Genomic DNA, 27,728 nt, shown 5'->3' on the forward strand with positions numbered 1-27,728 from the left:
TTTGCCATCAGGCTGGTAAATACAAAACACAATACGTGGATGGAGTACTGACTGGATAGTTGAGGTATGAGAAGAAACTTGGTGGGAGTGTAAATTGCTGTAATTTATTGACAGTCTCCTAAAATTTAAATTGTATGTATTCTTTGATTCATTAATCCCATCTCAGGGAATCTATCCTACAGAAATAAAAGCACTATTAAAGTAGAGATAGGTGTACAGGGATGTGCATTTTGAAAGAACAGAGCTGTTCCTTGGAGCATCCATATTATGGAATAATATTCAGATACTAAGGAGGAGTTAGGTCATCGGAAGGCTACCCAGAATATACTCCCAAGGCCAAAAAGATGTAAGCTGTAGAATACTATCTGTAGTATCCCATATTTTAAAAAAAACACAAAAAAACGGAGAAGAAATTGTTTAAGCTCAGAAAAACATGGAAAGATGACTACCTCCTGGAGTTACAATGGAGGTGAGGTCAAACCATCAGGTTTTATTTTATCGACATATACAGACTTCCATATTGTTTAAATTGTTGCAAGAGTCTTGTATTAGTTTTTAAATAAAATAGCAATAAAAGACACTTGTTGGAAAATTTAAAGTGTCAGTTATCAAAACAAAATTACCAGTAAACTCTAATAAGTGTCTTAAATTTTCTCTTTGTGAATTTAATGTATCACTGATAACTGCTTTACTGAATACCCTACTCTGTGCCAGGCACTTTACATATACTATCTCTGTAATCCTCTCTACTTCTTAATGAGGTGGATGCGATCCCCATTTTGCAGATGAGGAAATTGAGACTCAAGGTTGACTTGTTCAACGTTACAGAGCTAAGTAAATGTTGGAGCCAGTATTCAAACCCGGGTCTGTATGACTTCAGAGCCTGTGCTCACTCCACTCTGCTACACTTCCATAAGACTTGGAGAGAGAAGCTTCAAGTCTGTTAAGGACAGCAAGTATTTTTATTTGATCACAACTCCCCTTTCTCCTTTTTTTGTTAAAAATTTTTGTTTGAAGAAAAGTCATTGGATAACTCATTTTTGACCAAAATAAATTTTTAACTCTAGAGCTCCAACCAAATTGGCTTGAGATTTCAGCTCAAATTTTGAGATCATTTATGAAAGTGAAGTTACAGTTATTTAGGCTTGTTAATTTAGATTGCCTTACTCTAAGGTAAGAGTAGAGTAAGAGTCTATAGCTACAAACCACAAATACACGTTGCTTGACTGCTTTCTCATCCAGGAATTTTCAGGAAACGGAACTATGATTTATTAGGTTTACCTGTACAATTTTTTTTGAAAATCCAAATAATGATTTATGATAAAAAACAAAATGCCTATCCCTTTCCCTACCCCCCGCCCAAACTAAACTGATGATAAAGACTGAAATTATCATGAATAGTAAGCAATTGCTCGGTTGCTTGCAGTTTATAGTTTATGGAATTATTTACCTGGTTATATGTAGTCTTATACTTCCTGGAATTCATTTTTTGTTTTTGTGTTTTAAATGTTACAAAAGTTGTTAATGTTTTTACTTAAAAAATGAAGTATAAAACAGTTCAATTTCTGTAGCATGTTGGCAAGCAATGTAACTATAGAAAAAGCTGATTTATAGATCTAATTTCCAATACATTTTTATCCAGTTGTTGAATAGATATAAAACCTTATAGAAAAAAAATCTCTATATAATATAGTAATTATTCTGCCATTCTGTATTTAAATGAGTGTTAGGACTTATATGTGTAATTAGGAAAGAGAGAGAGCTCAACTGGATATTAAATACCTCACTTTGAAGTATTTGTTGTGAAATTTGATGATCATGTGCTGCATGAATGTAAGGATTGGAAAATAATGTGTCCTTGTTTGCAGTCGTGATTTATTCATAGTCTTGAAGCTTGAATGCTTGCAAAGTTGGGTTAACAAGTTAAAGCTTATGTTACCTGTAATACACGTGTCTAGGCCCTACTATTACCAGTTACAGAAATTTACTTCTTGACAACAATTTTGTATTAATTCTATTTCAGGGGAAGGAAAAGAGAATTTCCATATTCCATTTATTGATATCAGTGCTTGAAGGGAAAATTTGGCTCCTTTTTTTTTGGTTTGTTTATTAGCTAATTTGAGAGCTCTTTATCACCTGCAATATAATAAAAAAAAGTCTAGAAGGATTTTTTGAGATACTCTGTAATTTTCTGAGATAACTTGATCCATATTCTATCATACATATAAACATATAAAGAATTAGTGTTTTGGCAAAGTGACTTATCACCTTGTTAATGATTAGGTGTTTTTAAATGATTATTATTTGTAAAAAGTTGTCAGGACTTAGCTTGTTCAGTTCACAAGTTTGAGTGTACTTGATTCTGCTGGTTATTATAGCCAGGATCTGGAAATTAGTCCTTTTCTGTCTGCTAGCTATATTATTACCAGTATTTCATCATCTGTGATTACAATTTTTAAAATGATAATTGCAATATAACAGGAGGTAAAGTAAAAATATATCCAGCCATTTTCTTTAATATTCTCTTCAATTCTTGCCATTAGTGATTGGAACTTTGGGAATAATAGTAAGAATTAATAAAAGATTATTAAAATATTTTTCTTCTGCTAATTATTGAGAGACTTGGCCTTGCCTAGCCATAACATTTTTTGCAGTTTTTCCTATAACCCTCACTCCCCCAATTTGAGAGTGTTTAATTGAAAGACTGATTCCTTGGTCCCAATCTTACAGATTTTGACTTAGTAAATCTGGCGTGGGGATCAGAAATTTCCATTTTACACAGCCATTTTGGGGATTTTGAGAAACAGAGTTAGCCAAAATACACAGATCTCTTTTCGAGAATTAGTTTTCTCATATCAGGGGTAAATATTGTTTATTTGACTTTTGACAAAGTTTTTTAAAGGAGCCAAAGGTACATCATAAAATGTATCTTTTGGAAATATGACAGACATAAACAGAAATGTGTTAAACTAGGCATTAGTGATCTTATTCATTTAAGGGGAAAGGCAGAGGCTTCATAGAGTATCGTTATTTCTTAGCAATACACACACCAACCCCTTTCTTTTGGTAGAATGTATAGTATAAGCAATAAATGATAACAATTATTTCTTTTGGGTCTCTTCAATATTTTCCCCTTTCAAGACATTTATGTTAAATAATTTTGTTAAGAGGTAATTGTTTTTCATCATCAGATTTTCTTCTCTGCATGGCATGTATCATTCAGCAGTTTTCTTAGGAAATATTATAAAATGACTTTTACATAAATTGCTAGAATAGGAAAAGTTTGGCTCATCTCTGCGTGATTCGTGAAAGCTTGCCTACTAACATGGGTGTATTTCCTGACCCTGTTTGTGTTCCTTCCTAACTAAATTTTTCTTTTGTTTTTTATTGGTATATGTTTATGAAGGAGCATTAACTTTTTGAAAGACAATAAATAGAATATACTTAACTTTTTCCCATTTCTGCTCTTTTAAAATTAGGAATCAAGTACTGGAAATGTTTGATCATGCTTACGGTAACTACATGGTAAGTAGAAAGCTTATCTTTATATACCATTTATGAGAGCTGATTATTATGTGAGCACAGTCAACTGGGAATTTTAAAACCTGAATTAATATGTTTTATTTCCTTTAAAAAATTGTTATTAATTTTTTTTAAGGAAGTTTTTAAAAAATAGTACAAACATAGACTAACAGAGTATTCCTGATAGTGGTTCTTAGAGAACCAATTTATTGAATAGGTAAGAATAAATTGAATTAGATTATGAAACTTTGTATTTAAATAGTTTCCTTTGATGCTATCAACAGTGTTTATTAAATATATAGTTAAGGTGGATGTAAACATGAATAAGATGTTATCTCTGGCCTTAAGGAAATTGATTCTCTTAATTAAAAAAAAAACTATTTACAAAATTACTTTATTCACTCTGAAAAAAACAATTGCTTAAGAGAGTCAAACTGTCACCTAGTTTCTGTCCAAATTATATCCTCATAGTATGCCTTGATTTGAATATATTTTGCTTTCTAGATATGCTGATCCATATTGTTTTAAAATGTCTTAGTGCTCACTTGAGATGAAGTAGCAAGTTCAGTTTTACAAGATGAAAAAGTTCTGGAGACCTGTTGCGCCATGGTGAATATACTTAACGCTGCTAAACTTACACTTAAAGATGGTAAATTTTCTGTTACATGTTTTGAACCACAATTAAAAATTTAATCCCCCTATAGTACAGGGGTAGGAGGTGGGGAAGGACATCTGTAGCTGCTCCCCCGCCCTGGCCACCTCTTGCCACTCAATAAAATGATCTTAAACTGCAAAAACATAGTGATAATAATTTTTAAAAGATAACTAGCCAGCAAATTTTAGAGTTCAAAACATAATTTTACATGTAAATTTGTGTAATTTTGAAGAGTTTAATCAAATTATTCTGAGAATTACTTCTTATGCCTTGTTATGTCAGCAGATCTTCTTTTATGATTAAGGCCTATAAAATGTAGTTGGGAAAAGTTTGGCAGAGCACTAACTTTAATTGATTCTGCTTTAAGAATTTTTCAACTGATTCTGAGTCTATTTTTCTATTACCCAAAAATCTTTATATATTGACATTATCTTTATGAACATGTAAGTACCTATGCTTTTATGCATTTTTGTATTTTTTAAACATGTCTTATATTTGATAATTCTTATTCCCTTTTATACTGTACAGTTTTTAAGAGCACATACTGAGTTCTTAAATGTTTTTAGGACATGATGGAGATGAAGTTTCAGGTATTTTTAACCATGTTGAAAACACAGTTTTGAATTCATTTCTCGAGACTCAGCCATTCCCTTAACATTTCTTTCAAAATCATTTATCCCTGGTTAATTCAGTTTGGGCAAAGCATAATTTAACAAATCTAAGCTAGTAGTTTGAAGGTGGCCAAGTGGGTCCAGGATACACCCTCAAACCTAAGCCATGTCATAAATGCATACTTTTCGTTCCAAAGTTGAATGCAGTGGTGTACAGCTGGATTAATTCAATACATCTCACTCTGAATAGGATCCTCTCTTTGTAAAGCACGGTATCTTTAACATCTTGTTCCTTATTAGGTAAACAGCTGAAAGTTATATCAGTACATTTTTTCCTACTATAGAAATGGGTTTCTGACAGAGCAGGTACCAAGGGCAGCCCTCAGAGGACTTCCTGGTCCAATTCCTATTTATTGGACCCTAACTGGGTAACTTTCTATTATACCCACCTGCCTATAAGATCTAAAAGAGAGGGATTTCAATTCCAAAGACTGGAAACTCCTGGAATTAACACCCCTCTCCATTTTTCCAGTGGAGTCACACCCACCTGCAGTCTACTGCAATATGTATTTTAAAATATTCAACTGTTTTACAACATGAGTGACTCTTGCAATGTACTTGTGCTATGTTCAATTTATGTGAGGTTTGTAACCCAAGATTTAGTCTAGAATTCACACTTCCCCTTTTCAAGTTCTCAACTAACATGAAACAGTTCTAAAATATTAAACAGAGACCAGGTGCCCTGTACTTGTTATATGAAGTCAGCTGAAAATTTTTTCTAGTTCCTATACTCAGAAACACTGTTAGCTTGCTGTAGAGTAAAAGTGTATATAGGTTTTATAGTGAGACGGGTTTGAGTTCAAATCCTATCTCAGCTATTTAGCTTGGACCCTAAACAGATCATTTAATCCCCCTGAGCAGTGTCTTCCTATGTAAAATGGGGATAAGTACAAAGGATTATTGTAGATTCTAGGATTTTTGAGAACAAGAGACCATTTTCTTTAATTTTTAATAAATTCATCTTCTGTGCCTGTGCCTAGCTAGCATCATGCCTGGTACATAAATGTTTTATGTTTTGGTTTTTTGGTTTTGAAAGAACTGAACTGAATTCTTGTGAAGGTGTAATCGGATTGTTTTTTGCATTTGATTATTGTGATGTATCTTTGCCTTTTAAAATCAAAGAAATCATTTAGTAAATTTTATTAAAAATACAAGTTAATGGTAAATTTGGGGATCTATAACTCTGTTTACTTTGGTGTAGTCAGTTGCCTCCTATGCTAAAATGTAAAATGCCTGGCACGTGGTAGGCATTTAATAAATGTTGAAAACTTTTCATTTCTTACTAGTTTTTAAAAATATTTCTCTCCAGTCTAGTATACAATTACAGCAATTCCTTTTAACTTTCTTGGTTCCCGGGAAAACACTGTTATTTTCCAAAGACAAGCAAAATAATATGATTAAGAGCAAGAACTCTGGAAATGAAGCAGGACACCCTGAGGTGGCTCTGCCACCTACCAGCTGGGTTACAATGGGAAAGTTACCAGATCTCCCTGTATTTCTTCATCTCTCTAAAATGGTTCACCTGCCTCACAATGTTGTTGCAAGGATTAAACAAGTTAATACAATTAAAGTGCTTAGAACTTGTGTCCAGCAAATAGGAAGCACTGTGTAAGAGTTTACTGCTACCAACTGCTGCTGCTACCATCACTGCTACCAGTAATTCATTCTCTACCTGAGATTGAAATTGCCCTCCTAAAATTTGTCGAGGCTTTAACTCAGAACTCATTCCCCAGATTGTGCATAGAACTTTCTTCAAACACACTCATTCTTTCCTTGTTCTAGGCATGCAGCCTTTGAGCTTTTTTTTTTTTTTAATGACTCCCCAGGTTCTATTAATGCTGTTTTTCAATAACAATGCCCTGCCAGCCTTAGTTAGATTACTGCATCTCTACCATCTCTTGGTGTTACATCCAGGAATTTTCTGATTTTATCAATTAATAGCATAAGTACTGACAATCGTAACAACTGTACTTGACAGATCTCTAGCCCCAGTTAGACTGCAGTTTATCCACAATGAATTGCACAGATGGCTTTCTCTTTTCCCCAAATAGCATGAAATTAGATGTTTGTTTTGGCAGTTCTTGAGTGACCTTATTTACCTTAGACCACAGCTACTTTAGGGCTTCTATTAGCATGTTTTTAGTATTTGTGCTGAGGTCTGTTTGCAGATTAATTTAGATGACAAAATACGTGTATTTAGGCCACCAAATAACCATTTTGGATCTGAGCTCTCTGATCTGATCTTTGTCTTGTAATGTTTTTCCTGTCTACTGTAGATAACTCAATTATTCACTGTTATAAGCAGAAACTACTTTGGTAGAGCCCTAAACATTATAAATAAACTCTAAAATCGTTGGTAAGCACAGTTTCCTTTAACTAGTAGCATCATACCAATAACCACTTTTAAGCTTGATTTTGTGAGTGCACAGTTCAGAGAAAGAGATCAGTCTTTATCATTTAAATAAAAGGAACTGTTTTAAAATGTAACTTTCTTGTGGATTTCTAGATTTATGTAAGTTTTCTTAGAATTATTTTTTTTCTAATTTTTTAAAAACATTTTTTATTGTGGTAAAATATACATAACATGAAATTTACCATTTTAACCCTTTTTAAGTGTACAGTCCTATGGCATTAATTACATTCACATTGTTGTGTAAATATCACCATCCATCTCTAGAACTTTTTCATATTTCCTTTTTGAAACTGTGTACCTAATGTTTCTTTTTGATAGTTTCTTCATCAAAAAGAGTACTTGCTGTAAATAAAGTAGTTTAGAAGTGATATTAATAGTTGGGAGGAGGGAAGATATAAATGTATGTACATTTTTTTGCATAGACGATTGTAGGACTACCTTTTATTAACCATTGTTCCTTGGCCTCTACTTACAGAACATCCTAAAAATCTGCCAAAACGACTTAAGAAATTCTCTAGTATCCTCTCATAGTTTTTGTTTTTTTAAATCACACTCTGATATTCCATGTAGGATTTTAATAGAACCAGGTCTTTCTATTTATTTAGGTAGAATTTATAGAGAAAAAGATTTCCAATTTCAAATGCATGGTTCTGAGTCAGACAGTTGTATATAGTTGTTTAACCACCACCACATTTATGATCTAGAACATTTCCATCACCCCAAAAAGCTTCCTCATGCTCCTATGCAGTCAGTTCCTTTTCTCCACCTCTGACCTCTAGCAACCATTGTGATTGGCTCTTTGTCACTAGTTTTCCCTTTTCTAGGATTTCATATCAATGACATCTTAAAATATGTATGTAGTGTTTTGGTTCACATTCTTTCCTGTAGCGTGCTGTTTTTGAGATTTGTCCGTGTTGTTGGAGATATTGTAGTTCCTATTTATTGCTCAGTAGTATTCGTTGATTTGATAGAACACAGTTTATTTATTCATTCACCAGTTGATAAATATTTAGCTTGTTTCTGGTCTTTGGCTATTACTAAAAGACTGCTGTGAACCTGTGAATGCAAATTTTTATGTGGACATACATTTTCATACTTAGGAATGGGATTGCTAGGTCATATGGGAAGGTTAAGTTTAACTTTTTATAAGAAACTGCCAAACTTTTCTAAAGTGACTGTAACATTTTGCATTCCACACAAGCAATTATAAGAATTTTAGTTGCTCCACACCTTCTCCAACACTATGTATTTTCAGTCTTTTTAATTTTAGCCATTCTAGTGGGTGTGTAGTGGTATTTTGTTGTGATTTTAATTTGATTTTTTTCTGATGACTAATGATGTTGAAAATCTTTCCATGTGCTTAGTAAATCTTTTTTTGGTGAAACATCTGTTCAGATCTCTTGCCATTTTAAAATCAGGTCATTTGTCCTGTTATAACTGAGTCATAAGAGATATATATTTTCTGGATATCAGTCCTTTATCACATCTGTGTTTTGCAGGTATTTTCTCCCTGTCTGTACTTTGCCTTTTAATTTCTTAATATCTTTTGAAGTGCAAATGTTTTAAATTGTGACCAAGCCCAATTTATCCTTTTTCTTTTATGATTCATCTCTTTTATAGCCTACCTAAAAAAATATTTGCCTGGCCCAGGGTCACAAAGATTTTCTTGTTTTCTTCTAGCTGTTTTATAATTTTAGCTTTTTCAATGAGATCTATTACCCATTTTGAGTTAATGTTTGTATATATGATGTGAGGTAAAGGTTTCTTTATATATATATTTTTTCTATGTGGATATCCAATTATTCCAGCACTATTTGTTGAAAAAAGTATTTCCTTGCCCCACTGAATTACTTTGGCACCTTTGTAAAATCAATTAGCTGTATATGCATGGATCTGTTTGTAGACTCTGTATTTTTTTCCACTGGTAAATATCTATTTGTACATCAATATCACCCTGTCTTGAGTTACGTGATATTAAGTCCTGAAATCAGGCAATGTAAGTCTTTCAGCTTTGTTCTTTTTCAAAATTGTTTTGAATATTTTAGGTTCTTTGCATTTCCATGTAAATGTTAGAATCATGTTGTCAATTTCTACAAAAAAAAGCCTATTGAGCTATTGATTGGGATTATGTTGAAATCTATAGATCAATTTGGAGAGATTGACTTCTTAACAGTATCAAGTCTTTCAATCCATGAACATGATGTCTCTGTCCATTTATTTAGTTCTTATTGTTAGCAATGGTTTGTACTTTCCAGTGTACAGGTCTTGCACATCTTTTGTTAAATTTATTCATAATTACTTCACATTTTTTATGCAATTGTAAATGGTAGTTTTTCAAATTTTAATTTCCAATTGTCCATGTTATACAGAAATACAACTTTTTTCTGATAACCTTAGATCCTTGCTAAATTCACTTATTTCTAGTAGCTTTTTTGGTAGATTCCTTAGGATTTCCCACATGGTCAATCATGTCATCTGCAAACAAAGACTTCTCGTTCTTCCTTCCTCCAAACTATGTGCCTTTTATTTCTTATTATAGCAGTGGCTAGGACTTACAGTATTATGTTGAAAAGAAGTGGTGAGATCCTTGTCTCATTCCTAATCTTATGGAGAAGGCAGTTAGCCTTTCACTGTTAAGTATGATATTGGCTGTAGGTTTTTCATAGATGCTCTATATTAAGTTCCTTTCTATTTCTAGTTTGCTGAGAATTTTCATCATCACAGGGTATTTACTGAATTAAGTCAAATGCTTTTTCTGCATTATTGATAACAATCTTCCTAAAACAATCTGTTGGTAGCAGAACTTTATTTCATTATAACATCATTTATTATCATTTATTTCATATAATATTATTTCATAAGTTCAATTAACTTTATCATTGATCAAAACCAAATTGATTAACATATATTGAAGAATTTGGAAACTTTTGTTCTCATCGTATTTTGATTAGAAACTTTTAAAGCATGCTAACACTCTACTCTGTTGTGATTAATTTAAAATTTTATGAGACAACTGCAGTTTTGTTACTTATTTCTCCTCAGCACTGAGAAACATTCCAGAAAATATGTTACCTCCAAGGATCATATGTTCAATGTAGAAGTATTAATAATTTAATAGTTTAGATAAATGGAATCCTTAACACCTGAAAAATGGTTTAATAAGTGAGTATAAATAGTGAACAAAAGGAAAAAGGAAAATTTGACTTGGAGTGAAAAGAGAACTGAGAAATTATGCAAGTTCAATCAGTAATTAGCATATGCTATCAATATATGATACATCTATCTTTTATTAAGTATCATTTAGTTTTTATTTTAGGAAGGAATACCTTACCTGCCTCAAGGAGGGAGGTGTTTAACAATAAGGATCTGGAATAAACCATTTGAAATGTATGTAACTTTATGGGAAATTAAATAGATTTGATATCTTCAATAACTCACTATTATAAATAATACTTTTGTCTTATTAGTAGAATAAAGTCTCTTCCCTTTGCCTAGTTTTTGGGATTGGTTTTACTAAAAAGTCAGTTTTGGATGCCACTTTGATTTGAGTGTTTTGAAGCAGAGTTATATCAAAGTGGCAGTAAATTTAGAATCTGATGTGGAGAGTCTACTATGTTTTGTTTTATTTTATGTTTTTGCTCTTACTTTTAGCTAGGCACCTGTTCTACTTAATTGATATAGGACTCTTTTATCACATGAGTTTTATTTTGAGTGATAATTTTTAAAGGTTTTTTTTTTCTGGCTCTGAGTCATAGCAGTATGAATTTCTTATCCTTTGTTTTGGCAATACATTGTGAAGAGAAGGCATTACTGTAACCTCAAATAGCCAGGATGTTTGAAGTGTAATACAGCTGTTTATGTGCCATGTATGCATTTCTCTGAATTTATGCAAACCAACTGTAGTTAGCTTTGTGGTTAACCCAAAGAAAAGGCTGTGGTTTTGTTTCTATCGTTAATGTTGAAACGGGGACATAAAGTATTTTTACACCTGGTTCAAAACTCCCTTATTTGATTATTCTGGTTTGCAGTTGCTATTAATATTTTTCTTACCTGGATGAGCTTTGGGTTTGAGTTTATTTCAGACAAAGGTGTTTGTGTATGTTTGTGAGTGTTTTGCAAAACCCTAAAAATAGTAGTATTAAGCTTTATAAGCAGCGGTTTAAAAAGTCAAGAGCTCTTTACAATCAGATTAACATTTGAATGATCTCTTACAAAGTACCTTGCAAAATATATCAGCAAGTTTTAAAAAATATTATTTATCTTGAGTTACTTCTAAGTGTTGTTTATATGTGTTAGATATAAAACTATAAAGCAGGTGGGATAGGGAGGGTGGGAGGGAGATGCAAGAGGGAGGAGATATGGGAACATATGTATATGTATAACTGATTCACTTTGTTATAAAGCAGAAACTAACACACCATTGTAAAGCAATTATACTCCAATAAAGATGTAAAAACAAAAACAAAACTATAAAGCAATAAAAACATTGTGCATTCTGATAAATCACGGTTCTATTGGAATTAACTGAAAAAGTAGTTAGGAACTTGACATCTAAAAGACACATGTAAAAGTAATTAGGAATTTATACTAAAAATATATAGTATTAATATTATGAAATATTGAATTCAGAATTTAGTAGCTGCATGTGGATTCTAATTATATCAAAACATTTGTTGCCTGGAATCCTTTCCTCAGGAAATAAATCATTGTAGAGCACAAAACTTTTTAAAATACCTGAAGGATTGCAGTCTGCGGTGCTTTTTGTATTTAGTCTACTTTAATTTAAAAAAAATTTTAATTAATTTATTTTTGGCTGCATTGGGTCTTTGTTGCTGCGCACAGGTTTTCTCTAGTCGCGGCGAGTGGGGGCTATTCCTCGTTGTGGTGTGCGGGGCTTCTCATTGTGGTGGCTTCTCTTGTTGCAGAGCACGGGCTCTAGGCACGTGGGCTCTAGAGCGCAGGCTCAGCAGTTGTGGCACATGGGCCTAGGTGCTCCGTGGCATGCGGGATCTTCCCAGACCAGGGCTCGAACCCGTGTCCCCTGCATCGGCAGGCGGATTCTTAACCACTGCACCACCAGGGAAGCCCTTTAATTTAAAAAAATTATTTTTGATCTTTCCCTTTGTGTTCACCATGTGTTTAGTGTTCCTGACCTCTGTTCTGTTTTTCTGCTGCTAATGTGCTGTGAGTTTGGAATCTAGATAATCGAGTTTAGTGAGAGGCAGTAGGATAGAGTTGGACATTGGGAATCAGGAATATTTTTGCTGAATTTTAAGAATTAAGAATCATGTGGACATACAGGTATAGGAGGAACAAGTCATCTTCAAGGTACAAAAGATCAGACTAGTCTTAGAAACTTTGCCAAGGTGATACTTAATGAACAAGAAGGGTGTGGAATAGTCTTTTCAAATTTCTGAAGGAAAGAACATATGTTGCAGGCATTTTATAACCATTCGATTGTTCTTCAAGTATAAGGCAAGAGCCAGCCTAACCCAGAAGTACCAGAAAAATAACAGTACTGATGACACTATTTTAAAATAACTAAACAAAAATAACTTACATGAGAACAAAGTTCAGACAACCAAGAGATGAATCAAAATAAAAACTCAAGAATGGAGAAGCCAAAGAAAAATGGTGTGTGTTGACTCCATTTAAGTAGAATTCTAACACTAGCAACTGTGGGAATTATAGTTCCAGACCAGAATACAAATGTTATAAACTTTTTAAAATCTTTGTCAAACATTAAAAATTTTCTTTCTGATGAATATAAATGTACAGAGAAATTTTTTAAATAGCTGAAACTATCATTTAGTATACCATAATTCAAAATATTAGAGACTTTGAAATTTAAAATGTTATTTCTTTGCAAAAACTTCACTAAGTTAGAACAGTGCTTGCCTTGCTTGCCTTCTTCTCATTGTATAACTCAAGATATGGACCATACATCTCTGCTATACCTTGTATAGAAGGTATAAAAATTTCAATATTTGGATCAGCTTCAAAAATTTTAGCCTTTGCCCTCTGTGTCATGAAATATCTCTGGGAATTCCTTTAATGGGGAGTTTTCTGCAGGCAATATTTCCTCTGCAATGTCTTTATCCTTTTATGTCACAACCAGTTTTTTCATCTACGTGGATAATTTGGCCTTCACTAAATTCCTCTGGCTGCATATCTAGATACTGTTTGAATGGCAGCAGTATCAACATTCCATGGTCAGCTGTTTCTTCTATAACCCCTTTTATGTTCAATTTGAATTTCACTTACAGTGTTATCACTTTTCATTTCTTTGTGAACTTTCATCCTCGTTGGTTAATTTCCTCTTTTGATTATTTATTTTTATAAATTGTCAAACTGTCATGTAGGATTATCACTAGGTGACAAGGAGGCACATAACTTCATGCTTGCTGTCTGTGAGCTAAACAATAGATACACAGTGATCAGTCACTAATTCCACTTTGAAAGGAGTTGTGTGATTGATCACTGATTATTTACATAGTGATCTGTGGATTGAAGAACAAGCATCAAAGTTTGCATTCTGTGCAATTGCTTAATAATACAGTGGCACCTGAGATTTGAACTATGTTTTCGAGAGTTTATTTAAGTAAATTGTGGATCTCAATTTTTAAGTGTATAATGAAAACATGCAAAGTGAAAACTGCCTATAATAATATAATTGATAAAAATCCTGAGTTGAATTGGGGAAAGGTAAGAGTATATTAATCCTATTATTCTTGTCAAGTAGTCAGTAAATATTGTCTAAAGTTGAAATATGTAAATACAGTGATTCTAGCTTCTAAATGTTTCTCATAGTCACATTTTATTAATTTTAGAAGAATCTTTTAGGGACACTCCCCTGGTGAAGAAAATACAAACTTCAGCAGGTTTTTCTTATTTCCCTCCTTTTCTGTTAAGACCCTCAACCAGTAGGTGGAGATATTCTAGTCCAGTTTCATTGAAGCAACTACCCAACTTAAAGAACCTACTTCACTGGCTTATGGCCATGCATGCAGGGCCAACAGCATCAAATCTCATACCCTTTGGGCATTAACATATTTCCCACTAAGGCCTGTCTTTTTATTCCTAATGCCCATGTTGTGGTCAGTGCAACTTCACCTTCTACACTCAGCTATTCAGTTTTAGTACTTGAACATTTCTTTCCTCATTCTCAAGCTCAGCTATGTATTAAAAAGAATTTTAAAAATTTATACAACATTTCACTGTGTGTAGTAGACAGGAGGGAGGATTCTTGCATGTGCTTCATTATCACCTAGACTAGAAATACTGTGTCATGATCATTCATTAAAAAAATCTATTCAATAGTATGCCAGACTATAAAGTGCCTATTAGTTGAATCACTCTGTTGTACACCTGAAACTGACATAATTTTGTACATCAACCTATTTCAATAAAAAAGCACCTATTAAGAAATATGTGAGACCTATATGAGGAAACTGAATTCATAAAAGAAGATCTGAATTAATACATTGATGTAGTATTCCTAGATTGGAAGATTTCATTGGTAAAGATATCAATTCTCCCCAATTTAATCTCTTCCAATTAAACTCTCAATGGAATTTTAAGGAAATTTTAAAGTTATCCAGAAGAGTAAACTTGAAAAAGTCATTAAGAAAATTTAGAAGAAAATAATTGAGGGGAGTGAACTGCTTAACCAAGTAGCAAGGCATGTTGCAAAGATAGAATGATTAAGATAATGGTTTTGAAGCAGGAAGTAGGTTTGTGGAACAAAGTAGAGGCTACACAACTGTGTGTTTGTGTAGACACTTTTGGACTAATAAGCTGTATTTCAAGCAATTAGGGAAAGGATGAATATTTTAAAAGGTGGTATGTAAGAAATTGGCTATTTGGGGGAACAAATACAGTTACATCCCTATTTCACATCATAAACAAGATTAGATTCCAGGTGGAGTAAAATATCTAGACATAATAAAAATAAAATTATAAGAGTACTGTTTTCAGAGACTCAAGATAGCCTTCTTAACCATACCTGAAATTTAGAAACTATGAAGAAAGAGACTAATAGATATAACTACATATATAAAGCTTAAAGTAAAAAATACCATAAACAAAGTTAAAAGCCAAATGAAAGACAGGAGAAAAATGCTTACTGTGTATAACAGTGTGTAAGGAGTCTCTTGGCTAATAAGACAACCAATAGAAAATGAACAAAGGGTATAAACAGACATTTCAAAAAAAGAAATAGCAATGGCTAATAGAAAAAGATATTTATCCTCATTAATAATGAAACTTGAGATACCATTTTTTATCCACGCTATTGGCAAAATGTAAACTATTGATCATCTCCTATGTTAGAGTATTGTAGGAGTGTAAATAGGTGTCTTCAGTTTGATAGTAGCTATCAAAAATTAAATATCCATACCTTTGACCCATTGGGTCTGGCTTTAGGGATTTAATCCGTAGGAATACAAGCATATGTACAAAAGACATGGGCATATAGCTGTTTATTGAAGCATTTTTTATACAGTGAAAAATTGAATTCAACCTGCACATTCATCAATAGAGGAATAAATAAATAAATTTTAGCATATTCATTCCTTGGAATAGAATATGAGGAGGAAGTACTATGAAGTAAGTGTATAGGCTCTGGGGTCAGGTTGCCAGGTTCTAATTCTGGATCCATCATTTACTAGTTGCATAACATAGGCTTACTTAACTTTTCTGGGCCTCAGTTTTCTCATCTATAAAATGGAAATAATTGAATCTGTTTCAGAGGGTTGTGTGATAAAGTATATAGAACAGTGCTTAGAACATAAGTACTCAATAATACTAACTAATATTAAATTATCACTTTGCAGTTATTAAAAAGAATAAAATACATCTGTAAAATTCCAGCATGGCAAACCCCATAGTGATTTAAGTAAACAAATTTTAGGACAGTGTATGCATATGGCATGAGTACCTATTTGTAAATGAAATTTTTAAATGATATATGTGCATGTATTTCAGTGTGTGTGGATAAATCTGGAAGGATAAATGCCAATTGTAACAGTAATTATCTCTGGGGAGTGAGATTGGGTGGAGGGGAAACGGATTGTCAGATTTTCAAAGAAATATTTTCCTGTATTTTTTTTCCAAGCAGGTATTGTATTTATAGCTAAAAAGTTTTTTTTTTCTTTTAAGGTTCCATACACTGTAAGGATAGTAGAATTTTTGATTAACTTTTATTTTACTTAAAAAAAAAAAACCTGTGAAAAGTTGTGTTATCTAAATGATGGGTGCTTTCTCTTGTTTTCCTTAGTGACTCACTGAGATTTTCCTTGCAGGAACATGCGTACCCAGCTGATGAACTCATGCCTTTGACCTGCAGAGGTCGAGTTAGAGGCCAAGAGCCAAGTCGGGGTGATGTTGATGATGCCTTGGGAAAGTGAGTATTAACAAAGGGATGGCATGGCATCTGAGAGTTCCCAAGTCTTAAGACATCTCAGAGGCAGTGTACAGTTGTGTATCTGGGGATTGGTTAAATTTCAAAGACTGCTTTAAGTATTACATTAAGTTCCTTTATTCCTTTCTGTTATCTTTTGTAAAATATTAATCAGTTTACCTCTTAGATCAGTGAAAAGTTGAGTAGTTAAGATGGATGTAACTTTTAGAATGTATATAAAGTCATTGATGTGTTATAAGATGTTGATGCTTTAGTATTTTTATTTGCTTTTAAAAGAGCTAATGAATATTTCTGTTCATTTTGAAAGATATGTAGTTACGCTGAACATAAATGTGATGTTAAGGCTTTTCAGGTTCTTTCAGTGTTTTACAAGTTACACGGTACTGTAGATGCATGGAAGTACTAGTTAATGGAAACTTCCAGTCAGTAGGATGTAGATATGTCTGCTTATACATTCATGGATAAGATATTCAGAATTCTAATGTATATCTTACTATACTTGTTTCTTAGATTTTCCCTGACACTGATTGATTCTTTGGACACTCTTGTGGTAGGTTTGATTCTTCTTGAATTATTTTATATATTTCTTAATATGTGCACACAAGTATTACGAATATAATCGTTACACAGTAAGTCTGAAATAGAAGCCTTCAGAATTTAAGATGATTTGATCTTTGCTTCTAAATAAATCTTTCACACTCTTGAATTGATAACGTCATGTGAATGTCAAGTGAAATTATGTAGAATCATGGAGATACTCAAATAATTTATAGGTATTGTCAGTTTATGTGATGGCCCCTTAATCAGGAAAGTTGTTTCCCTTTGGACAAGGAGGTTGATGATATTGGAAGAAAGTAATTCTAGAAAATGCCCTTGATATTCTTGTTCCAGAAAGGCGTGCCACAATCATACTAAAATTGTTTAATTAGAATTTTTATGTGTTATGTTCATTAAAAATTAAATTTTTTATCAGAAGTGATTTTTAGCACCAAGTGATCACTACTTGGCACTCCTTTTAAACCTCATGGGATACAAAATCATTTAAATTAATTCTAGTTGGGGACAGTTTGTGATGGCAGAGGGGAATGATTGAATTCCAGATGTCATGATTTCTAAAGGTAGTATCTTTCTAGTTCTTCACTCTCAGATCATTTATGGTATAAAAATTAGGCTTGTTTCAGGATTTTCCTTAAGGCATAGTTCTCAACTTTGAGTTAATGTCTGAAGTATTGATCAATATTTTTTTAAAAAGACAAAAAACCTTTGTGGTGGCAGAAATTTTTCAGAACCAGGGTTTTCTTCCCAGTATTGATTCTACATTCTTCTTTCACTGGGTGATTCTTTTTTCTTTTTCTTTTTTAACCAGAGACTGTCAACTATATCAGCACCTTGGAAATATTACCTGTGAAGTTTTAAAAAATATACTTCTCTCCCAAGTTACTCTGATTTAATTTTCCTGGAGTGGGACTGGGCATTATTATTTATTCCTCTAAAGCTTCTTCTTGCTTATAAAATTCAGCCATGGTTGAGAAGACCTTTTTTGTTGAGAAGACCGTGGTTGTTTAGACCTTTTTAGCTGTATCAGGGTTTTGAAAGTTGTGACTTCATTTTTCAGAGATTAAAGGAATGTGAACCATGTTATAATGGCTATGAGAATGAGAGAGAATATTGTGTACCTTATTTTTGGTTTAGTGGTCTTATTTTTGGTATAGTGTTCTGCTGTAATAGAAGAGAAAAAGATAAACAAGTATCCCAGGAGGCACAAATTACCACCCTGGGAGAAACTAAGTGGTGTTATTTATTTATAAGTATAGCTGGATGATGCACATCAGCTCGATCTTGATATGGTAGGGTGAGTGAGGAGCAGTAGCTGTGTATTAGGAAAGACCATAGGTGGACTTAAGTTTGTTTCTCATTCTGTCATCTTGGCTTTATCCTTATATACAGTAGGTTCTCCATCATCTCTCTGTAAGCTCTTATTGATTTTTATGAACATGGACCTCAGATATTCTCTGTATTTTTAAAATTTTTATCAGAAATGAAGGAGAAAATGTGGTTCTAGGCTGCCTAACTTTCCTATATTTAGAAACCTATTGGTCTCTAATTGAGCAGCCATTATTATAAAGGTTCTATTCTGCTTTGAAGTTATACCACTTCGACATTGGTTCTCAAAATATGATTCCAGCACCACCAGCAACAGCATCACTTGGCAGCTAGTTAGAAATGCAAATTGTAGGGCCTCATCCCGGACATTATTGAATCAGAAAGTCTGGGAGTACGGCCCAGCAGTCTGTTTTTTTAACAAGCTTCCAGATGATTCTAACGTATGCTAAACTTTGAGAACCACTGTGTAATAATGCAGTGCTTTTTAAACTTCAGTGTACCACAAGTCATCTGGGGATCTTACTGCTAAAATAAAATGCAGATTGTGATCCAGTAGACTGAAGATGGGGCCCAAGGACATGTGTTTCTAGTAAGTTGCCACTTGGTGGTGCTGTTGCTGCTGGTCCGTGGACCACACTTTCAGTAATGTTTGGTGTAACTTGAGTTCTAACTCCTCGTAGCCGGGAGTACCAAGAAGTGATCACCTAATATTGATATGTGACCTTGGCCAAATTATTTAGCTTCTCTGGGCCCCTGTTTTCACTTCAGAAGGACCTAGATTAGATATCTAAGATATCTATCAATAGATATCTATTTAAACAGAAGTAGTAGAAGAAATTAAAGTAGTTTGGAAGTTGTTTCCTACGTTTAGAAGGAAAGTTATCTTGTACATTTTATCAATACAACTATTAATATTTCTAATTTACTTTGTGATCTTTTTTTTAGATGTTGGGGGTAGGAGTTTATTAATTAATTAATTAATTTTTGCTGTGTTGGGTCTTCGTTTCTGTGCAAGAGCTTTCTCTAGTTGTGGCAAGCGGGGGCCACTCTTCATCGCGGTGCGCGGGCCTCTCACTATCGCGGCCTCTCTTGTTGCGGAGCACAGGCTCCAGACGCGCAGGCTCAGTAGTTGTGGCTCACGGGCCTAGTTGCTCCGCGACATGTGGGATCCTCCCAGACCAGGGCTCGAACCTGTGTCCCCTGCATCGGCAGGCATATTCTCAACCACTGTGCCACCAGGGAAGCCCCTGTGATCATTTTTTGATTTGTGGTTTGTTTATTTGAAAATCTTAGAGGACATATCACTTGGGACAGGATGCAACCTTATTGTTTTTATTTTGGTCATACCATAATATGTTAAGTAGAACTTCTCTTGTCATAGTTTGATCTTTCAATTTAAACTCTTGTTCATAATTCTAGCCATCTAGTTTCTATTGATTGTAATGAAGTCAAGCACTAAAACTTTAAATTTACCACTAAATTCAACATGGCCATGAAGTCTACAGAAAGAAAGATATTGAACAAATTAAAGATAATGAGTTCTTAACTTAGGATTGTAGACCCTCATGGTAATAATGGTAATAATAGTAATGATATCAAGCACTTAACTAAGTCAGGTGCTCTACTAAAAGTACTTTACATACATTACCTCATTTAGGAAAACAAACCTATGAGAGTAGGTGTTCCCTCTTTTTGTAGATGAAGGAATAGGCTCAGAGATAGAAGTAAGAACCACAATTCACATCAGGGCTTGGTCTTGACCCCAACATTGCACTGCCTCCTTAGTTAGGGGCTGCGGCATCCATGGGTGAAGACGGCAAGTGGTGTATGATTTAGGATCAGCTGAAGGATGTGCTTTCTTCTGAGACTAAGCAACTTTTTAAATGATGTTTGGTGAATAGGGCGGTTTTTGTTTTGTTTTGTTTTGACTTGGAAGCCAAATCCCAGTAGACCTCACCTCTTGTAGCTCTAAGTCACGGGTCATACACACCAGCTAACAGTTCGGATGATGACTGTTTTAAAGTCCTAGTGATATTTCAGTGTGTCTGAAAAAAGAAGTGTGTCTAAATAAAGGTTCCTTGCAATATAAATAAGCATTTAATTTTTTTCAGTTTTCGATAGTATCACATTTTTGTAATAGGTTTAAGAGAAAAGTTTTTTGTATGTGTTACTTTTTAGAGTCTTAAGGTATTGCTATTAGCAGCTCATTTTGAGGGTATTTCTCTATGTCTTGGTCAAAAAGGACTTTGTTTTCAATAATTTTCTTCTCCTAGGTATTAAATAAAACTAAAGAATTTGAAGATGCGGTGAGAAAAGTTTTAAGAGATGTTAATTTAGATAATGATGTAGTTGTATCAGTCTTTGAAACAAACATCAGAGTTCTTGGGTAAGTATGTGAGACACTAAAGCTCTAACTTTAATAACAGAAAAGCCAAGGGTACACTCTTTATTTCTTGATGGTAATAAAGCAAGAAATTTCTTATGTTTAAAAGATAAAAGTTGGGGTATTATATAAACACAGAGGCTGTGGGATGACCCTGCATTATATGAGGCACAGAGAGCAACAGGCTTTGGGAATAGTTGTAGACTCAAATCAAAGGCAATCTTTGTTTGTTGTTAAAAAATGACTGACTATAGGTCGAATATTTGAGTATTAGCTACGTCGCAGGTTTTTCGCCAGATTATCTAGTTTACTAAGCTTAAGCAGCACCTCTTCAAGCCAAATGAAACTGAATTTATAGGATTACCTTTGAACTAAACAGTTTGAAATATTCTTGGAACACAGGAATTACAGGATTTATTAATTCACGTTTCAATATGTAGTTTTATATTTAATGGTTACTTTTGTGTTATTGTAACTCATTTCCTTTTTCAGACAAAGTGAATCTATTCTTCAGTTAAATTTAAGAAATAGCTTTGTAGTTTTTCACAGAGTGTATTAGTCTATTACATTTAATACAGAGTGGGGAGTTGTTTTTTTTTAATGTTATGCTAAGAGTCAGAGATTTCATGATACTATAATTAAATTTAAAATTTCTTAAAATCAAATCTGTTAAATTTGTTAAGATAAATGATTTCTAGGATTTTTTTTTTTTTTTTTTTGCGGTACACGGGCCTCTCACTGCTGTGGCCTCTCCTGTTGCGGAGCGCAGGCTCCGGACGCGCAGGCTCAGCGGCCATGGCTCACGGGCCCAGCCGCTCCGCGGCATGTGGGATCCCCCTGGACCGGGGCACAAACCCGCATCCCCTGCATCAGCAGGCGGACTCTCAACCACTGCGCCACCAGGGAAGCCCAGGATGTTTTTTATTTTAAGAAAATTTAAGGTATTTAAGAATGCCAAACACTTTACAACAAATAAAACATCTGATTTTTTTTTTTTTTTTTAATACTGGCTATGTAATATGGTTTGCCACAAAATGAGTATCCAGAGTTAGGGAAAAAGTTAAGTTCTTCTGTGATCTTTGCTTATGTACTCTAAATTGTTGATAATAAGATACCCACATCTTTTTAGGTGATGATGTTTAAGTATCTGTACAATGTGGCTAATGTTTCACCTCTGTGATTTTAGGGGTCTTTTGGGTGGACACTCATTGGCCATCATGCTGAAAGAAAAAGGCGAGTACATGCAGTGGTACAATGATGAACTTCTCCAAATGGCAAAGCAATTGGGTTACAAACTTTTACCAGCTTTCAATACTACCAGTGGCCTTCCTTATCCAAGAGTAAGTAATTCTGAAAAATATGGCAGTCTTTGTATACTTCTTCACTATTGTAAAAAAATCAATTTTTGTGATCCAGCCATTGTTCCTCACCTGCTTGAGGCTGGAAAAAAAATTCTTCAAGCTATATAAGAAATTTATATTGACATTTCAGTTAGTTTGCATTTGAATGGTGTGAGAATTTAGATTAGTTAAAGCCTTTTATGTGTCATTGCATAACACAATAGATTATGCTGCGGAAGGAAGAAACAGATGCCAGACTGGAATTTGGGCACAGAATTATTTGTGCAGGAGATACGGTGGAAGCGTAAGAGTAGGTGTTAACTCTCCAGAGGAGAGGGTATAAAGAGAATATAGAACAGAGAGGAATGAGGAGGAAGTAGAGCAGTGAAAAGGAGATTGTTTGGAGACTGAGGAGGAGAACCACAAAGTAGTGTAAGGTATTATAAATTCCTAAAAAGAGAGTTTCAAAAGGAGATGTTCCAGCAAACATTAGGAGAATTAGGTGCAAACAGAGCCTTGAAGGATATAATGTGGCAGAATAAAGGGGGAAGAGGGATTCAAAGTAGGTGAAAGGATAGGACCATTCATTTTGAGATTTCCTCTATGTTGGTAGTTAAAGAGAGTTGGCAGCAGAGTCAGTTGAGGGAGTTTTGTTGTTTTCTCCCCAAGAAAATTGTATATTTAAGGCAGAGGGAAAGAAGCCATTGAGATGGAAAGAACGCTCTCCTGGTATATTTCATTCTTTATTAACACTATTACTCTTACCCTCTTATCCAGGCCAGACACCTCAGCCGTTACCAAGCTCTATTAATTTTTTTCTCTTCCTACTGCTGCTGTGCTTGTTGAAACTAATATAATTTTATTCCTAAGCTATTATAAATACCTATTTTACTCTTTTCTCTCTGGTTTTTGCTTCAGAGACTTAAAAAATTAATCTTACTAAAACATAACTTTTATCAAATTACACTACTCTCAGAATTTTACTGACTCTGCCTGTTGCACTGAATGTCCTTTAGCTTTCAGGTTTCTTTATGGTTTGGCAGTAGACTTTCTTTCTGAAGTTCTTTCATACCCCATACTCCAATGAAATGAATGTCCCATTTCAGCCAAAATAATCTATTTGTGTTCCCCAAAGCACCTAGGGATTTTTTGTTTTTGTTTTTGTTTTCATTTCCATGCCTTTTGGCTTGCTGTAGTAACTTCTCTACCAATATAAATAAGACTCATTTCCTCCATCAAGAAATCTCTGACTGGAGATCCAGCATGATATAGCGTGCTTTTCAAATGGGGAGGTCACAGCTCATTCGTTTACCCATTGATTTAGTGGATCGTGACCAACACCATTTTTTATTTTTTTTAAGAAACAGACTAGTATTAAATTTCTTATTTAAATTTCTAGTTTGTGATATTTTTAAACAGCTCTTCTTTGAATATCCTTATATACATCTTTTTAACTTATTTCTCCCTTAGGATAAATTACTAGAAGAGGAAATAATAAGTCATAAAACAGGGAGAGCTTTTTAAGGCTTTGTGTACTTACTGATCAGTTGCTCTCCAGAAAGGTTCTACTTTTATACTTCCTGTGTTGTGTAAAAGTGCATGTGTCCTACTGCTGCCCACACTGTATATTATCATTCTTTTGCCAATTTAAGGAGGAAAAAAATGGAAACATGTTCTAATTTGAAATTTCTTTGCTTGTGTGGTTTAAAATTTGAAATTTCTTTGCTTATTAGTGTGGTTTAAACTTGTTAATTGTTTTGTTTTCTTAGCATATTAAAATTGAAAGCAAAGTTATTTTAAACCATCTGATGTTTATTTAATTAAATTTACTTTTAGTAAATATATTTAGTTTTTGTTATAAATGGAGGCACTGAATTTTGAAGAATCTGGCATGTCTTCACTTTTGCCAAAACATGAGAAGCAGGCAAGAAATTGAAACAGAAGCTACTAAGAGCACTATAGTAAAACAAAGAAAATTGTATTATTTTCTTATCCTCTGAAGTATCAAGAAAAATTTTTTTTTATGAAACTCAATTTATCTTTTTTTATTTTTATTTTTTTTAACACCTTTATTGGGGTATAATTGCTTTACAATAGTGTGTTAGTTTCTGCTTTATAACAAAGTGAATCAGTTATACATATACATATGGTCCCATATCTCTTCCCTCTTGCATCTTCCTGCCTCCCACCTTCCCTATCCCACCCCTCCAGGTGGTCACAAAGCACCGAGCTGATATCCCTGTGCTATGCAGCTGCTTCCCACTAGCTATCTACCTTACATTTGGTAGTGTGTATATGTCCACGCCTCTCTCTCACTTTGTCACAGCTCACCCTTCCCCCTCCCCGTATCCTCAAGTCCGTTCTCCAGTAGGTCTGTGTCTTTATTCGTGTCTTACCCCTAGGTTCTTCATGACATTTTTTTTTCTTAAATTCCATATATATGTGTTAGCATATGGTATTTGTCTTTCTCTTTCTGACTCACTTCACTCTGTATGACAGACTCTAGGTCTATCCACCTCACTACAAATAGCTCAATTTCGTTTCTTTTTATGGCTGAGTAATATTCCATTGTATATATGTGCCACATCTTCTTTATCCATTCATCCGATGATGGACACTTAGGTTGTTTCCATCTCCGGGCTATTGTAAATAGAGCTGCAATGAACATTTTCGTACATGACTCTTTTTGAATTACGGTTTTCTCAGGGTATATGCCCAGTAGTGGGATTGCTGGGTCATATGGTAGTTCTATTTGTAGTTTTTTAACAAACCTCCATACTGTTCTCCATAGTGGCTGTACCAATTCACATTCCCACCAGCAGTGCAGGAGTGTTCCCTTTTCTCCACACCCTCTCCAGCATTTATTGTTTCTAGATTTTTTGATGATGGCCATTCTGACTGGTGCGAGATGATATCTCATTGTAGTTTTGATTTGCATTTCCCTAATGATTAATGATGTTGAGCAGTCTTTCATGTGTTTGTTGGCAGTCTGTATATCTTCTTTGGAGAAATGTCTGTTTAGGTCTTCTGCCCATTTTTGGATTGGGTTGTTTGTTTTTTTGTTATTGAAGCTGCATGAGCTGCTTGTAAATTTTGGAAATTAATCCTTTGTCAGTTGCTTCATTTGCAAATATTTTCTCCCATTCTGAGGGTTGTCTTTTGGTCTTGTTTATGGTTTCCGTTGCTCTGCAAAAGCTTTGAAGTTTCATTAGGTCCCATTTGTTTATTTTTGTTTTTATTTCCATTTCTCTAGGAGGTGGGTCAAAAAGGATCTTGCTGTGATTTATGTCAGAGTGTTCTGCCTATGTTTTCCTGTAAGAGTTTGATAGTGTCTGGCCTTACATTTAGGTCTTTAATCCATTTTGAGCTTATTTTTGTGTATGGTGTTAGGGAGTGATCTAATCTCGTACTTTTACATGTACCTGTCCAGTTTTCCCAGCACCACTTATTAAAGAGGCTGTCCTTTCTCCACTGTACACTCCTGCCTCCTTTATCAAAGATAAGGTGACCATATGTGTGTGGGTTTATCTCTGGGCTTTCTATCCTGTTCCATTGGTCTATCTTTCTGTTTTTGTGCCAGTACCATACTGTCTTGATTACTGTAGCTTTATAGTATACTCTGAAGTCAGGGAGCCTGATTCCTCCAGCTCCGTTTTGCTTTCTCAAGATTGCTTTGGCTATTGAGGGTCTTTAGTGTTTCCATACAAATTGTGAAATATTTTGTTCTAGTTCTGTGAAAAATGCCAGTGGTAGTTTGATAGGGATTGCATTGAATCTGTAGATTGCTTTGGGCAGTAGAGTCATTTTCACAATGTTGATTCTTCTCAAGAAAATATTAAAGATTACTTTTTTAGAAGAGGACTACAGGTAGAATATAACTGCCTTCCCATCCTTTCTTAAACACGCTTAGGAAATACTTCTTTTGCTCATGAAAATTTGTACAATCAACCTCTCGGATATGAATACATAATTGATAGCATTTGCATTAATGGGTTTAACTCAGAAGTGTTTGCTGGATAGAAATGCTACTGTAATTTTCAATAGTCATTTTTAAAACTCACATAAAACCTTAGAGCTAGTTTCTGGTCAGGTTGGTTTTGGTTAATCCAGGTTTATATTGTGGTATTATTTGGCCGGCTGAAAAATTTTTCTTTGTGTTATTTGTTAGTCTATCAGCAAGGTAATATACTCTATATTTCAAAATTATTTAAACCTGTAAATAAAATTTTAATCTCCTTTTAAATATATACTATAACTTAATTAGGTTTTTCTCTGTGAAAGACTATTTAATATAGTACTGCTTTTTCACAAATTCTCAATTAAACCTAATTTCTTTTAGGACTGGTATGGTTTCCTATTCTGGTACTAACTAGTTCAAACTGTCCAGAGAACAGGATTGTAATAGAAGGTATTTCCTCTGTGTAATTATTATAATGATATTGAATTTTGATATCATTGAGGAAGGAGCTAAGTGAAAACTTATTTATCCCATGAATATTATGTGCTTAGAATGTACTTCCCTAGATGTTAATTGGGTCACAGTGATCATCAGATAAAATTTCAGTGTTTAGTTATTTTATCAGTTATTTTCATGACTTGATTAAAAGTCTTGATTGAAAAATGGTTTCTTATCCAGAAGTCATTATCTCTTGATAATTGCTAACGATAATCTTCTGATTTTATTTAGATTAATTTAAAGTTTGGTATCAGAAAACCAGAAGCTCGGACAGGAACTGAAACAGATACCTGTACAGCTTGTGCAGGTACCTTGATCCTTGAGTTTGCTGCTTTAAGTCGATTCACAGGAGCAACGATATTTGAGGTTTGCTTTTCATAGTCTTTGATTTCCTGGGTATTGGGCATAACTAACTTTATAGCTTTTCTTCATTGATCAAGTATTAAGATAATGAACTGGATGATTTCTGTTATTTTAGTGAACTTTTTGTCTAAATTCCAGCACATAGTTTTTAATTTTGAAAAACATAGAAGTTATATTAAGTACAACTTTGCTTTTGTTCACGAACTATAAAGTAAATTTTTAGATTTATTCTTACAAAATGTTTTAGCCATATTACCTATATGAAATTTGATATCACAAATGTCTTACATGAAATACTATCTGTGTTTTATTGTTAGACTTCTAGATGGTCTATTTCATTTCTGAAAACTTACTTATCTTCTAAAACATAGTGAAATTTTTGCACTTAAGTCTCATTGAATTAGTTTTTTGCACTTAAGTCTCATCTGTAAGTTTGTTTACTCCAAGGGGAAATATTATTCATCATCCAAAGACTTAATATCCCCCAAATAGTTTGCTGTGGACTAGGTATGTCTTGCAGTTTTTATTTTAGCTAATTGTTTAACCATGTCATTGGAGTGCAATAGTAACAGCCAATTTTTAAAACATATAACTTAGAAGAATTTCTTTTTTTTCTTTTT

The 27,728-nt window shown here is 33.8% G+C and overlaps 1 protein-coding gene across 13 annotated transcripts in view; it reads left to right on the forward strand.

Moving 5' to 3' along the window:
• The window catches only part of EDEM3 (ER degradation enhancing alpha-mannosidase like protein 3), a 90,150-nt gene that overhangs the window by 1,207 nt on the left and 61,215 nt on the right, over positions 1-27,728 (forward strand). For 6 of the 13 annotated variants that reach the window (XM_089909948.1, XM_089909950.1, XM_089909944.1 and 3 more), the window contains exons 2-7: positions 3,480-3,525; positions 16,564-16,664; positions 17,193-17,232; positions 20,840-20,952; positions 22,136-22,289; positions 26,977-27,111. In XM_089909948.1, coding sequence (XP_089766074.1) covers positions 3,480-3,525; positions 16,564-16,664; positions 17,193-17,232; positions 20,840-20,952; positions 22,136-22,289; positions 26,977-27,111 — 589 coding nt within the window. Of the gene's footprint in view, positions 1-3,479; positions 4,172-16,538; positions 16,665-17,192; positions 17,233-20,839; positions 20,953-22,135; positions 22,290-26,976; positions 27,112-27,728 lie in introns of those variants that run through there. The other 7 variants (XM_089909965.1, XM_089909975.1, XM_089910004.1 and 4 more) reach the window with 7 other exon arrangements.

The sequence above is a fragment of the Delphinapterus leucas genome, chromosome 1 (genome assembly GCF_059928025.1).
Source record: "Delphinapterus leucas isolate spDelLeu-1000000601 "Yukka" chromosome 1, BTC_Dleu_Yukka2, whole genome shotgun sequence".
NCBI classification, from domain to species: domain Eukaryota; kingdom Metazoa; phylum Chordata; class Mammalia; order Artiodactyla; family Monodontidae; genus Delphinapterus; species Delphinapterus leucas.